At 53.0% G+C, this 15,451-nt stretch overlaps 1 protein-coding gene across 4 annotated transcripts in view; it reads right to left on the bottom strand.

Annotated features, from left to right (window-relative positions):
- Kcnq1 (potassium voltage-gated channel subfamily Q member 1) overlaps positions 1–15,451 on the bottom strand; it is a 327,638-nt gene that overhangs the window by 232,503 nt on the left and 79,684 nt on the right. The window contains exons 4-10 of one of the 4 annotated variants that reach the window (XM_059264180.1): positions 12,626–12,749; positions 12,148–12,226; positions 11,609–11,705; positions 10,777–10,917; positions 3,407–3,517; positions 2,242–2,337; positions 568–690 (exon numbers count right to left, since the gene is read on the bottom strand). In XM_059264180.1, the coding sequence (XP_059120163.1) occupies positions 568–690; positions 2,242–2,337; positions 3,407–3,517; positions 10,777–10,917; positions 11,609–11,705; positions 12,148–12,226; positions 12,626–12,749 (771 nt within the window). Of the gene's footprint in view, positions 1–567; positions 691–2,241; positions 2,338–3,406; positions 3,518–10,776; positions 10,918–11,608; positions 11,706–12,147; positions 12,227–12,625; positions 12,753–15,451 lie in introns of all 4 variants that reach the window. The other 3 variants (XM_059264171.1, XM_059264187.1, XM_059264197.1) reach the window with 3 other exon arrangements.

Here is a 15,451-nt window from a genome sequence, read left to right on the forward strand (position 1 = left end):
AGAAAGTGAGGGAACAGGTTGTGTGAAGCCAGGGAGAGCAGACAGAGGGAAGAGCAAGTTTAAGTGTCCAGTGACAGTTGGAAGCTGGGAAGGTTGTCTCTTCAAGGAAAGTGAGGGTGATGGCTGGGAAAGAGAAGAGCCCCAACCTTTTCCTCATTGCTCCAGGTAGATGGCAGGACTCCTGCCCACAGCTGCTGGAAATTCCCTCCTCTGTGGTCTAGAGCTCCTGAACCTTCCCCTTCTGCCTGCTGTACCCAACAAGGAAAACGAGCACCAGGGTCCCCTCAAGAGCTTTGTTCCAGTAACTGATGGATCCAGCCCATCCAATTCCAGAAGCATTCTCTTAAGACCTATCCTGGTCTTGGCATGGTCAGTCCAATATGGCTCTAAGGGTGGGGGACATAAGGACAGCAGGGATCAGGTCAGACTTCCTTGACCTCAGAATGATGGTGGCACCTTGATGAGTACTACCCTGAATAGCAACACCGGGGTCTCATGCTCAGCCTCTCCAGCTTCCTGAGCTGCTAATATGCAGTCCCCATTCTCGTGGCTGGTAAGGCTGCTTACCATGACAGACTTCTTAGGCTTGGGGCTGGGGGACAGCAGAGTGTGACTCCGGGCAGGCTTCCGGACATAGATCTTCCAGGTGGATGAGTCAGGATTCTCAGCAGCATAGCACCTCCATGCAGTCTGATATTAGGCAGAGGGGAAAGAAGGGAGGGGTCATTGATCCAGCCACTCAATGTACCACTTGGAAAATCTTCAGCTCCTCCTGGAGTCCCAGGTCCAACTTGTTCCCAGGCCCCTTCCCTGATAGCAGGACTTGGCCCTCTAGGCTAGGAAGGGGACTGCCTCATGCATCAACTATCAGTCGTAGCTCAGATACTAAACAAGACCTTTGCCTGTTATGGGAGCCCCTCCTGAAGAGTGACCTTGAACAAGCCCCAGATATATTAACTGAGGCAGAGTTAGATAACCAGAGTTTCCCCAGAGAAGGATAGTGGAAAGGGGCTGCCCAGGCCTGTGTGAGCACCAGCATGGTGTGGATTGGAGCCCCAGGGACCAGCAGGAGATGAGGCCTCCCAGGGGCTTCAGGTGCTAGCTTGTGGCTATGAGGAGTTTCTGATGACTACAAATGAAACTCTTGGCCAACATTCTAGAGGGACTACTCCTCCCCATAGTCATCACAGCAAGATGACCTAGAGGGGCCTGAGGAAGCCAAGGAAGTAAGAGGAGGAAGGAACAGATGCCAGAGCCTCTTATGGGGGCATATGGTGGCTTTGTCACTACAGGCCCTATGAGCATAAGAAAGTAAAACTGGTTGAAAGTTCTACATGCTGGCAAGGTTTTTGGGTGACAGCCCCAACTCTATGACAGGAATCCAGCACAGACACAAAACCCAGGCAGGGGTACCTATGACCTGGGACAGTTTAGAGGCCCTTCCAAGGGCTGTATGTCCCATGCACACCCTATGTGGGCAGCTCCACTTGATCTAGAGGGGTTCACACAGTGATCTTAACCATTACTCTGGTTAGAGGGTTATGTCCACATCCATGCTCTGGGCCCTCACTGGATAAGTGAAAAAACACAGGCACTCGGTTTGCAATGGGTTTCTCTGCCATTGAAGGGCAATCCAGTTCTTTGGAGTGCTCCTAAGGGAGTACATAGCAAAACTCGCCATCTCCTCAGCGACCTTTAGAACCTTCTTGCCCTCTTGCTCTCAGGCTCTGCAGCCCCTAACTTCCAGCCTTCTGAGAAGTAGCCTGTGCTGTTTGACTGCTGAACTCTCACCAATCACCACTGGTTCTAAGAGATGCCAAGCCTCCCAGAGGCATTGCCACTATACAGGCTGGGTCCTGTCCCACTGGGCCTTCTCTCTCTCTCTCTCTCTCTCTCTCTCTCTCTCTCTCTCTCTCTCTCTCTCTCTCTCTCTGTCTCTCTGACTTGTCCCTGCCTTCAGAGGCTGACTGGCAGAATACAGACTGGCTGAATGGCCATGGTCAGGCCTCACCCTAGCCTGCAAGTAGGGCCCTCAATGGAAATAGTATGGGGAGTGATGGTCCTGCATTTCTGTGCCCATCCTGTCATCCCAATAGTGGGTACTTTCCCAGAGAGCCACCTCACCATGGGAGGAGCCACAGCAAAAGGACCCATTCCTCTCGGGCAGTGGACATGGCTGGGGGTGGTTCCATTTCCCAAGCACATAGCACTGCCAGCCCACCAGGCACACACAGCACATACCTGGATGAGTGATGCTGCGGCTGGGATCTGCCGATTGAAGTGCTTCTGCCTCTGCTTCTGTTGGACCTTCAGGGCAAACCCGGAGCCAAGTATCCCCTGGTAAGGGACAGAAGGTGTCCACTTCACATGGGCCATGCTGGGCAGTTCCCAACAAAGGACAAAGGTCCCAAGGAAGAACAAGAGGCAAAAAGCACCTGGAGACCAGGCTTGCACAGTGCCCAGGGCTGTGGCAAGGCAGGCACCACCAGGAGGTGGGTATGAGATATAGCAGATGCCACCTGAGGGTAGTCACTAGGCTCAGCCTGCTTGACCTTACCACCCAGGGAGGCAGAACCCACTTCACAGGGCTGATTCAACATGAAGCCTGGCTCCAGAAGAGATCTGAGTCTCTATCCATTCCTAGGCACCACCTGTGGAAAGCCAGGTGGGCTAGCCATCAGCCTGTGTCCCTATGGTAGAGGGACCATACCCCCAGGGGAGCAGGAGTTTGCGCCTGTCCTCAACAAGGAGCCCACAGCTACTGCAGCCAGGGTGGCCAAGGAGAGCAGTGGCAGAGAAAGAGTGCTGCCTTAGCAGCTGGGAGCCATGCAGGAGACACACACCGTATGTCATGACCTATGTCTATATGTTACACATGCATGTATAACAGATACATGAACACACATTGTCTGCCATGTGCTGCAGCGAATCATGCAACAGGTACTATATAGCTGTGGAACATATGTGCAAATATATATGTGTACACATGACACACAGGAAATCACAAATACATATATAAATAACACATGAACACATACACAGAACATATGGTAAATATGCTATTCAAATGTAACACAGATACTTATGCATGCAACACATGTGTACAGTATGTATATACAAAATGTATAAGACACACCTGCAATGACACATATGTACAAGTAACCAGTGTGTGTCCTACATAGCACACATGTGTAGACATGGGTCTGTGATTTCTGAAAAGGTCATGAGATAGAGCTATTCCTAGCTGCAGAGCAGGCCTACAGGTTCTGCCCTGTCTGCTCCTCTGTACCTTACTGCTTCTGTCAAGCACCACAACAGGCTACCTCGTACTCTACCTCACGGGATGCCCAGGAGTTGGGGCAAGGATTCATGGGAAACAAGGGAGAAGGTCCAGATGGGCGCCTACCGCTGGGAGTGCGAAGAAGGATATGGCGAAGACAGAGAAACAGGAGGCGATGGTCTTCCCGACCCACGTCTGGGGTACCTTATCCCCATAGCCAATGGTGGTGACTGTGACCTGCAAGGAAGAAGGACCGCAGTCAGTGGCTGGTGGGATGAGAACTCAGAAAGGACACCTGCCAGCCCCAACCCAGTGTCTTGATAACAAGAGAGCCAACCTAAAACCCTATCCACCATAATAGTGAGGCACAGTTCTGAGAAAGTCCCAGGGATGGCACTGGTAAATTGGTTCAAGTTTCTGTCTCCTTAGTCCCTCAACTCTGACTACTACAGATGGCACAGCCCTGGGGTTGTAGAGAGCTTGGGGTGTGCAGGACAGGCAAACAGCTCAGAGGCCACCCACAGGGGCCAGGCTTCCTGCCCCATCCCAAGGAGCCCTGTCCTGGCCACCGAAGTTGCAGTACACTGGCCCCCAGGAGGCTGGAAGCTCCCACTGAGGCCAGCAGTCCACAAAGCCCCAGGATGGGGCTGAGTGCTGCTTCCTGCCACCAGCCCAGGGATCCAGATGTTTCATTTTTCCTTTTCAGAGAGAATAAGACAAGGCGCTAGCCTTCTTCTCTGTGGGAGAGCAGCGTCCAGGGTGTGCAGTGGGACAATAGGAGTGAGGGGCTGCCCCCCTAGGCCACCCCCTGCTGTCATCTGAGGTTTTCTCCTGAGCCCTCTGATGAGGGACTTGGGGGCCCACCCTCGCTGTGCCTAACTGCTAGGTCATACCATGAGGCTGCCTTGGGCTTGCTGGAAAGACCAGGGTGGTCACACACACTCACACACGGCCACTGGGGTCACAACACATTGTCCAGGTCTGCCCTGCAGCTAAGGCAGGTCAGTGCAATGGGAGAGCCTGCCCATTCAAGGTCTTCCTAGACTGCTAACTCTAGGCACCTCAGCTGTCACCCAGGGGCCAAGTGACAACTCCCATCCAAGACCTTCATGAGAACCCCTAAGTGACCCCTGCCCAACAGGGTCAGCAAGGATGAGGCCTGGGGAACACCACCTAATAGACTCCAATTGAAGTGAGGACCAGAGAGGAAGCCTCAAGATCCCTCCTGGCCATCACTGCCCACTCCATTCCCAGAGAGACTGCACTTTGGACCACTGCTGTTCTCCAGTGGCCACTGAGGAGGAGGGGAAGGCAAGAGAGGTCTGGGGATCAGAGGTGACCAGGCACATGTGAGTGGATATGGGGATAGGTGCTCACAGTGCAGGCAAGTACTCTGAGCAAGTACAGCCGGGGGGCGGAGGACAAGGACAGCAGGAGTAACCCCACAGTGCCAAGTCTGTCACTCTGGCCAGTATGCTAACAGGTCATGAATCAACAGGTCAATTTCCCTGAAAGGCAAACAACAGAGCAGGCCACAGCTGGAGCAGGCCACAGCTAGGCCCAGGCCACCAGTAGACTACCCCTTCAGTGCTGCACCAGGCTGCAGGGGCTGCCTACTGGTGTTTCCCACAACTGCCCACATGAAACCTTCCCCACAATGTCATTAGCCTTAAACAAATCCACACCCCACACAAACAGAGGGCATAGCAAGTCATTCATGGCTGGGCCCTTTAAAGGGACCACCCTGTTCTACATATGTGGCCATACACTTGTAAACGTGCCTCACAAAGAGACAGGGACACCCGCTCACACACACACACACACACACACACACACACACACACACACACGCGGGAACATGCACCACTGACAGAAATGAGACACCACGAGGGGGTGCATACACACTGCATAAGTTCACAAAGAGGTCTAAAGGTCACATCCATGACTGACAGCCAGGGCACATGCTGTCCAGACATCTTACACACACACACACACACACACACACACACACACACACACACACACCCCTGAAACAGCTCAGATTGTGTAAGTGGAAGCCAAGCCACTCCTGGGACTGAGGGCATGGCTGCCAGCAGGCTGCTGAATGGAGGGCCCAAGTGAGCTGAAGCTCCTAGCTAGCAGTGTCTTCCCAGCGGGACTGTACCCCACATGTGAGAGCTCCTAGCTAGTGTCTTCCCAGCGGGACTGTACCCCACATGTGAGAGCTGCCTCACAGCTGCCTTCTCTAGGGAGCCAAGCTCATGTCAGGAGCTACTTACAAAGGCAGATCCTGGGCTGCAGCCACCAAGAGTTCAAGGTCATCTGGGTTTGTTTGAGGCTAGCTTGGGCTATATGAAACCTATCCCCCCCCAAAAAAAAGGAAGAAAGGAAGGAAGGAAAACATCTATAAAGGTGGAAGGGTAATGGTCTAGATGGCAAGCTGGGAAGAAACACAGGTGAGTGGGGAGGAAATTACTTATGCAGGAAAGAGACCTGAGGCCATGCCTGTGCCTTTTCCCTAAGGTCTTAACTGCCCCTCCACTCCTAGGATCATTAGGAGGAAGGCTCCAGTGCAGTGGTCCTGAGTGCTGGCCAGTCCCCTGTTGGAGGGCACCTAACTCCTAGGACCCTCTTCCTTCTCCTGGGCCACCACAGCCCCCCCAGTCCAGTTCATGAGTCCTCACTCTCAGGTGACCTGTCCCTGTCAAATTGTTTTTCCTGAAATCACAGACAGCAATTCAGGAATGGGCCATTTTATGGAGCTGTCTAGAACCTGCCCCCAACAGCCAGATCTGCAAGTCTCCTGGGCCAGTGAACAGAGGGGACCTTTCTAGGACCCAACCAACAGTAGGTCACCTGAGCCATCCCCACTTGAGTTCACAGATCGCTGTCCCAGTGACAGAACCTGCAGGGCAGCCTATGGTCCCCCTCATCCTCTGGAACAAGCTCCCGTATCAAGGAATAAAAGACTGGGAGGGCTTCCAGAACTAGTGGTACCTAGTCCTCTCCTTTTGAGTCTGGAGGAGGTCTGGTCCAGAATCTACAATCCCAATCATGGCTGGAGCTCAGCTTCCCGCATGCTCAACAACTTAACTCTTATTTATAGTCATGGATTAGATGTATCCAAAGAGTTTAGTTGACATGTCCAGGACCACACAGCTGATGCCTGGTGAGTACAGCTTGGTCTCTACATCAGCCTCATACTGGGTCACCCCTGTAACTTATGTTTCACTACCTTCTGATACTGTCTGCTTCCACTGGGAAGCTCTATTCCTGAGCCTCACACAGGCACCTCCTCAATGGCATGAACTAAACCCCTGTGCACCACCATCACCAGACCTTCTGAGTCTGTGTAATACATCTGTAGGCACTGGCTATTGAACAACAACCACACGATGGATGTGCTTTGTAGACTCCTAGTCATCCTCTAAAGACCCCTCCTTGGGAAGAGCTCACTGGCAAGGGTCCTGGCAGGCCCTCAGCCCTAGCTGCATGATACTCAGAACCTACATGGAAGAGGAGAAGGCTGAGTGCCGCAAGCCCTGGCCCCTGCTCTAGCCTTCACTTCTCCGTAGTCAGAATATTCCTGAAGAATCACATCTCCTACGGATAGTTTTACAGAGCTTGCATGGGATCATCTAGGAGACCTCCCCACCCCAAAGCCCCCCTGGCCTGACTCTGCAGGATGCAGTCCAGCCTGAGAGGTGGGAACTTTCCAAAGCCTCCAGGTGAGGAATGAAATGCTGTCAGACTGGGTTTTTTAAGGGACTGAAACACAGGGTGGGGTTCCAGCCTGTTCACTTAAGTTCTGTATTTATCCACTCGGGGTAAACAGAGCCCAGCAGCCGCCTGTTTTCAGAGACCCCCAGGCACTAAACAGAGGAGCCCGTGTTTGCAGAAACGGCTTTTTCCTGTGCTCAAACCCTAATACAAACAAATGCATTCTGTTCCAGAGGTAAGGGAAAAGTCTGAGGAGCTCCCCAAATGCTTCACAACCACGCTTGGACGTTACATTAGGGGGTTCTGGGACCTCACACCCATGTAGATATTCCAGCCAGAGGAAGGGGACACAGTCCCATGGAGCAGGCACCTTTGTTTTCCAGCTTATGGGAGCCCATGGTCTGTGAAGACAGGCAGCCCCACAAAATACTGCCTGGATACCTACATTCTGAACTTAACTGTGTCACCCACATGGCTCACCACCCCCTCACACACAGAGACTATGGTCTTATTCAGAATTACAGCCTTCTTCTGGGTCCCCTGGTTGGATCCTAATCCAGTGATATGTGTCCGCATGAAACACAAAGGAAGAACACAGGATGCTCAGGCCACCAAAAACCAGACTTAATAATGAAAGGTCCTCCCCCCAGAGCCTTCCAAGTGAGCACAGTCCTGCCCCTGCCTCAGTTTCAGATTTTGGTCTTCAGAGCTGTGGGATCTTGACAGAACCGGCAGTGTGGCAGAGGGCAGGCTTTCCTGCCCCCATTCATCTAGTTCACTTGCTCAGTGAACAAACACTGGCCAGTGGAGGACCCTCAGCTTCATCACAGCCTCTCCAGGCTAATAAGGTGAGAGAAGTTCCAGTCCAGCAGGCATGCCTCTGTGCCCAGTCCTACCTCAGTGTACCTTAGGCGAAGCTAGTCCAGCTCTTAGGGTCCAGCTAACACCCTTTAGGATAGGGGACAGGGCTTGAGGCCTGGCCTGGGACAGACACAGCAGATAATAGGGGGTCTGGCCTTCTGAAAATTTTCTCACCTGTGGGTGCTCACCCCACCCCACCCCCGATACACACACACACACACACACACACACACACACACACACACACACACACACTGTACAGATGAGAAGCCCAGGAGCAGGGTGGGGCCGTACTCCCCTTGTGGAATGAGGGGAGACAAAGGAGATGACTGTTCATTGGCACAAGGCTACAGAACTCTGAGCCCGGCTGCCCCTGTCCTGCAGCACTCAAGTTCTGATTACCCTAGAGGTGCCAGGAACACAGCCTTGGGCTGCTCCCACCAGACAGCTGCAAAGACAGCCGCTGAATGAATGGGGGCTGCTGGCCCCCTGAGCTGGGTGCTGGGGGGCTCTAGGCAGCCAAGGGCACAGGGCCTCGTGGGAACAATGGCCAGGCCAGGGTGCGCTGTGGCCGAGGCCCGGACTGCAGCTGACAGAGCACGCCGGAGCACCGGTGCCAAGCTGGGCACAAAGGGGCCGTGTTCCCGGGCGGCGGGCGGATGTTTGCACAGGTGTGGGAGTGGGGGCGCCTCTCTGCCGAGGACTGGGGGGCCAGGGGCCAGGGGGCTGGGAAACAGCTCCTGCAGGAGGCTGGGAACGCAGGCAGGGTAGCCCCAAGGCTGGGCACTGCTAAGGTTGGGCACCACTTATCAGCCACACTGTGGGCAGTCACCGACTCACTTCCTGCTGTACCTCAGCCAACATTGCCCCTCTCCCACCAGAGAACTCTGGCTTTGAGTAGCCTTCTACCCCCCACCCCCATGAAGGCCCAGCTATGTCCCTGAGATGTGTCCCCCTACCACAGGCAAGCTTCCTAACCAGGGCATTGAGCTGCCCTACCCATCCTGCTTATTCCTGTCATACCAAGGTATCTGGGGGACATGGGCCCCTGAAGGGTAGACAGAGGCCTGCCCCAACCTGGGAGCTTGTCAGCATGTCCTTACCTTCCCTAAATTGTTTAGAATGCTGGAAACATCCAGAAAACAGACTGACTCAGCCAATGTCAAGAGTTCCTGTTGTGTACCCTGCTTCCTGGGGGCACTCAGGAATTGTGGGAACATGTATTTGCCCCAGCTTCCTGTCTCCACCTTAATCTAGAAGCTCTGAGAGTGAGCAAGCCTCAAAAACTGTTCATTCCTGGTCGGGGTATTTGGGAACAAACACTTAAACCAGGGCCCAATGTGGCCATCACCACCACGTGTGGCTGCTTGCCCTGTGCCAGGTTCCCAGAGTCTGTGCTGTCCCTTTCTGTAGACTGCCACAATCCAACCAACCTTTTCACTAGCCTAGTGAGCTCCAAGGCCGACAGACTGAGAATGTTGGATGGGATGGGCTTGGCTCTGGTATCTTCATGCCCACCCAGGGGTACCAGCCCTGGTAGCTCCTCCAGGAATGATGGTGCCTCTCTGTATAACATCTAGACAACCTATTGCCCTCACAGCTGGGCGGGGTGGGGGTGAGACAGAGTCAGGGGTAGGCCACAACTGCTCTGAACTGTGTGTTCCTGTTAGGTATTTGTGTTCCCTGGAGTGCAGGGGTCCTCAACATTCAATGCCTGAACAAAGCCCGCTTTCAGAGGAGGACCTGAAGGCCATGTGACAGCCATCAGCTTCTGGAGGACACTAGCAGTCAGAAAGCCCCCTAATTGCCTTAGCCACAGGCTTTCTGGCCATGAGCAATGGTTCCAAGTGCTCTAAGAGTGTAACCTGGATTTCTTCAGCACCATCTCACGGGAACCTCTCCTTCCCGTGCCTTCTAGCTGACTCCTGGGGAGTCATAGTCTACCCCCAACACTCTCTCTCTCTCTCTCTGTCTCTTTCTCACACACACACTCACATATACACTCTGTCACACACACATTCACACACTCACAGTCACACACACACTCTTACACAGTCTCTCACACACATTTCCTCTCTCACACACACATTCTCTCTCTCTCTCTCTCTCTCTCTCTCTCTCTCTCTCTCTCACACACACACACACACACACATACACACACATACACACACATACACACACATACACACACACGCCTGCACACAACATCACCACACCTTGGGACATTCGGTCCTAGCATGAGAGGTCACCTGTCACACACCAGCCTCCACACAGACTGGCAACTCGGCAGGTTTGGAGTCACCCTGACCCAGGAGGCCCATGACCAGCTTCATAACCTTAGGGCCTGGCTGGTACTCACAGTATTGCTGCCTGGGGCAATGAAGGACCGTGCGGACCTCACATCCACAGAAACTCCTGCTTCTTCCTCCCAGCCCCCAAGGACCTTGATGTCATTATGTCATCTCATGTCTTGATCCTTGGCACAGGTGTGCTCACTGGGTCAGCACAGACACCAAAGACATGCAAAGTATGCATTGGACCCCTTGCTGCACTCTGAGCCCAGGACCCCTCCAGGGTAAAGATCACCCTATGGTTGAGGTACCAAGCACCACTTTGCACTCCCTTGTCCCATCATCCTTCCTTTCCAGACCAGAAGTTGAAGGGTAACCATGTTCACATTTTAAGGCAGGGACCAGGGAACACACACTGTGGTACACAGGAACCCATACTGTAGGCTTCAAGTGCAAATTTTGTGGTTGAAAAGTTTGCAGTGTTGGAGTTGGTAGCCTCAGTGGAGGAGGCAAAAACAAAAAAACAAAAACTAAAATTGAGCAAGTAGAGGCCAGTCCTCTACCTGTACTGCCCAGGTCCATGTGTCCCCACCTGAGACACCCCAGCAAAAGCTTCCAACTTACCACCCCCCACCACAGCGCATCCGCATAGCTGCCAAACTCGATGTGGCCGGACTCGTTCACTGCATCTTTCTCAGCCAGGTAGACAAAGTAGGAGGAGAAGATAAGACCCAGAAAGCCAATGTACAAGGTGGTGATCAGCTCCTGGGGACAGACAACACATCAGCCATGCTCACATACCCTGTGGTCCAGAGCCCCATAGGTGTGGTGAGAGAAGTGCCTTGGTACAAAGTTCCAGCATTTGCTAGATTATACTATGTTGGCTATAGCATGCTATACATGCAGAAGTCACCTTACAGAATAACCGAGTTTTCATAGCTTTTGAAAATGGTAGATAATGCCACTTAGCAGTGAGGCAGTCTCAGCTCTCACACTGAACCAGCCACTGGGGTCCACACATCTTCCTCTGTTCTTGTGACAGGACAGTACTTAGAGTCAGGTGTCTCCAGAAGCCTCTCTGAGAAAGAGTTGCCTCTGGAAGGTATCTGAGAATCTCACCATCCTTGATTTCCATGCTTCCTAAATCTGTTCTTCATTTAACATTTTCTACAGGATCCAGTGGTCTTTTGTCCCAAGCCTGAGGGAGCTGGCATCAGCTCTGCATCGTTGGCAGGCCAAGTATGCTGTCATCATGGATATGGAGTAGGTTCAGGCTGGGAAGGATCTGGGATGCTGTCCTCAGACCCACATGCCTTGGTGCCTGCTTAGCCCTGGGTCACTCAGCTGGGGTCCAGGTGCTAAGATACCACCAACCCTGTATCCTGATCTTGTGAATCTCCAGCCCTCCTCCTGTAGGGTGGCCAGCTTCTGTCCTGCCCACACCAGGCTCACTCACCTGACGGTGAATGAAGACTACAGAGCCCAGAAGCCTCCAGGTACCCCCCTGGCGATCAACGTGCAGCATCCGCAGGATCTGAAGGAAGCGGATGCCCCTAAGAAGCAGGGAGAGAGGGGCTGAGAGGGCCATGGTGGTCACAAGCTCCCTATGTTCCTGTCCCCACCAAGCCTCCAATGGGTAGAGGAGACACACATGTCACTCTGTACTGGGGCCATCTTGCTTCCTACAGATGCCTGTGAACCCTTACTCCAGGAGCCCTTTCAGGTGGCTGTCTTGGGGAGGCCTGGGGTCACTCACATTGCAAGTACACAGTCAGGTTATCACCTAAGTCCTAGGAGCTAGGAAGTGCTATGGTCAGGCCTTGAACCCAGGGTTTCCTACTGTCTCAATATTACAAACTATGGCCAGCCTGCTCCCTCCCCACTCACCATGAAAGAACCAGGGAGGGAGAGGCTACTGCTTAAGAGGAGGGAGCTTTGTGGTAGGTCACGCAGGGTCACACTGTCTCACAGGGAGAAATGGAAGAGCCAACATACCTGATAGCTGATGTGGCGAACACTTGTCCTTTGGAACCCACACAGAGGACAACCATAGAGGCTACAACCACGATGAGGTCTGTGGGAGGGGCAGCTGGTTATTACTTCTGGCATCCAGAAATCTGGGGAGGTTGTGTCCCCACTCACCCCCGGGTGATGTGACACTCAAGCAAGATGGGCACAGGAACAATCTTGATGGGGACGCATGCCTGTGTCTCTACCCAAGCCAGAGTAGACAGAGCCTAAAGCCTGTCAAGCCACACTGAGCAAGCAGAGTCTCATGAAGCTGTGGCTCCAGTGCTGGGGGAGCTGGGCATACTTCCTGTTGGCCTTAGGGCCTGTCTCATGCAGGAAGAATAATGTGTGGGGGAGTGTCTCAGTCCATGGGGACTCTCTGGGGGTGACTGTAATGGGGGATGCCCTTCTGGATGCAGGAGTGTGGGATGGAGTGTCTGCAGGATGGGTAGGTGGGACTCACCAATGATGGAAATGGGCTTCCGGGCAAAGCGCAGCCGGCCCCAGATGCCCACGTACTTGCTGCGGCAGCCTGCAGACCAGAGGCGGACCACATACTCTGTCCCAAAGAACACCACCAGGACGATCTCCTGAGGAAGATGGCAGTAAGCTTGTATCAGAGGCTCCCACCACTCAGGCTGGACCTCCTATGCCAGGCTACCATGCCAGGAACCTCTGCTGAGGGATACCCAAGACTAGCAGGCTCAGGCGTTCATCTGTAGTAACAGGTGGTGCCTGTGAGTAGAACCAGCCTGGGAAGGTCAACACACTAAGCCTAGAGTGGACACTGGCCAGCTAGAGAACACTTGACAGCAGGGTTGGGGTATAATGACTGAGTGTGACAACACAATGTTGACATCTGTGTTGTTCAACTTCATGGAATCCACAGAGCTTAAGCCCTGCACCTGAAAGGGAGGGTTCAAGGACATGTGTCTGTGGAGGACGGTCCCCCTTTCACCTCATAGCTCTGCCTTACGCTGGAGACACTACATCCACCATCTGCGGCCTTTACTGAGGTCTGGGTGCAAGAACCCTCCCAACCCATCCAGAGAGATTAGGAGGAATAAAACAAAGGGCATGGGGCAGCATCAGCTCCCCTTGGTCACTTCACATAGGCCAGGCCTCTCCCAGTGTATCCACATACGCTCTGAAGTCAGACTGCTCTGAAAGGGAGGGGTTTACAAGCTAGAGGGACCCAACTACAATCCAGGGTACAGTGGTAGATGGACAGATGGACAGAAAGGTGAATGGATAGATGAGTAGATGGGTGAGTGGATAGACAGACACATGAGTGGGTGGATAGATGGATGAATGGAAGAGCAGATGATGGATGGATGAGTGAGTAGGTAGGTGGGTGGATGGGTGGATGAATAAGTGGGTAGATGAATGGTTGGTTGAGTAGGTGAATAGAAAGGTAAATAGCAGACAAGTGCAAGTGAATGGTGTGAGAACCAAGTTCAAAAACAAAATAGAGCCATTAGCGCTTAGTAAAATCAACAGCTAGATAGTCTCCTGTCGCTTGACTCAGGCTCTGACTATGATTTAGAATTCACCCAGCAGCAGTTTTGAGCCTGCCGAGTCTGTCACAGCACTGGTGAGCGCTACTGTACTGCTTCCTGCTCACACAGGCTTGACACAAACTGAAGAAACAGTCACCGGAGACCTGACGATCACCGTGACAGAGGTCAAGATGAGGCTAGTAGGGCCTCGCTTTTGATTGGCACATAGCCCCCAACTCTCCACCCTCCACTATCTGCCTCTTTGATGAAACCCAAAGGCCTGCCACATGCACAGTGTCTGGAGGGTGAGGCAATGGCTGGCTTGCCATGGAATAGTGACAGCAGGAGGCCTGATCTAGGGTACCCATACTCCTCTGCCAGTCTGGGTTCTTCCCCAGCTCCTGTCGCAGGGACTGATTGTCCTAAGTGACAGTCCCTTGTTCCACCCCTGGGCATCTCAGGTCTGGCCCTTCATCCTGCTATGGCTTGGAAATGTGAGTGGCCCTTTGCAAGTGGGTGATTGGAGGATTTGATATAAATATGTATTTCGTGTAAATTACAGCCCACTCTGGCCCTCCAGGTCTTGAGCCCTGTCCCAAACCTGTGCTCTAGCTCCCAGCCAGCCTTCACTGGTAAGAGGCCCTTGGGGAAGGCCTGGGGTGAGGAGGTGAAACCACTCCCACATATGTTAGGGGACTGTGCAAAGCCACAAACCCACGAAGCCACAAAGCATTGTGATATTCAGGCCTGCTTCCAGCTGGCTCCCTGCCCACCTCCCTCAGGAGCCTGGCCCTGGAGGGGACTTCCTCTTTGACGGGTAACACTGGCTGCCCCTGCCCCCACCAGTCCCCTGCCAGAGAGTCCACCTTAAGTGGGGGCTGAATACTGCCCACCATACACAAATGCTCTTAATTAAGACAAAATAGCATACCACCTGACTTGTGTTTCAGGCAAGAGCAATGACTTGATGGTAGGCATGAGCTTGGGAGAGAGTCACATTTCCTTCCTTGTGAGAAAAGCATTTAGCCCATGAAGTGGCATCATTGAGGATGGGGGTATGTGTGGTGGCTAAGTGTGGGAGAGCAAGAGGGTGCTGGCAATAATGGCTCTGTTTGGCTAAGCATACCAGAGAGGAGCCATAGTCTCGTTCACCCCAGTCAGTGCTAAATATTAGCCTGTGGAATGAATAAATGAATGAATGAATGAATGAATGAACAAATCTGTGAACAGCTAGGATGTAAGTATATTGATTCATCTTTGTTTCTTGAGAACCTGGGCCTGTAGGATTGTTGCTCAAAGTACTGTGTGTATCTTTGGCCAACATGAAAAGCACATTCCCAGCCGCTCCCCCCCTCGCCCCCCTAGAATGTGATTTCATGAGAGAGAGCATGCCAGATCATGAGCGGCCCCAGTAGATAGTTTCAGTGCTAGTCCAGGCAGCAGGCCTCTGTCCCAACTCCATAGGCCATCCATCACCCTGCTGGCTGGCCAGCTAGTGGGCTTTTCTCATTTAGATGTTTGTCATTACTCAAATACCTCCTTAGCAATGGCTTCTCTTGACTACAGGTGCCCCCTGACCTAATACTTGGAGGAAAACCCATTTTGGGATTGGCCAAGTGAAACGGCAGGACCCCCTTGCACAAATCTCCAAATCCTATTCAGCATGTGGACACAGTGTGAAGTCTGGCTTCAGAGGGCTTGGGCCCCATCATCCCCTGAAAATGTCTGGCTAGTTATGTTCGGGTCAGGCAGGGCTGAGTTAATCAGTAGGGCTCAGTGGCTGGTAGGAA

This window comes from Peromyscus eremicus, chromosome 1, assembly GCF_949786415.1.
Source record: "Peromyscus eremicus chromosome 1, PerEre_H2_v1, whole genome shotgun sequence".
Lineage (NCBI taxonomy): Eukaryota > Metazoa > Chordata > Mammalia > Rodentia > Cricetidae > Peromyscus > Peromyscus eremicus.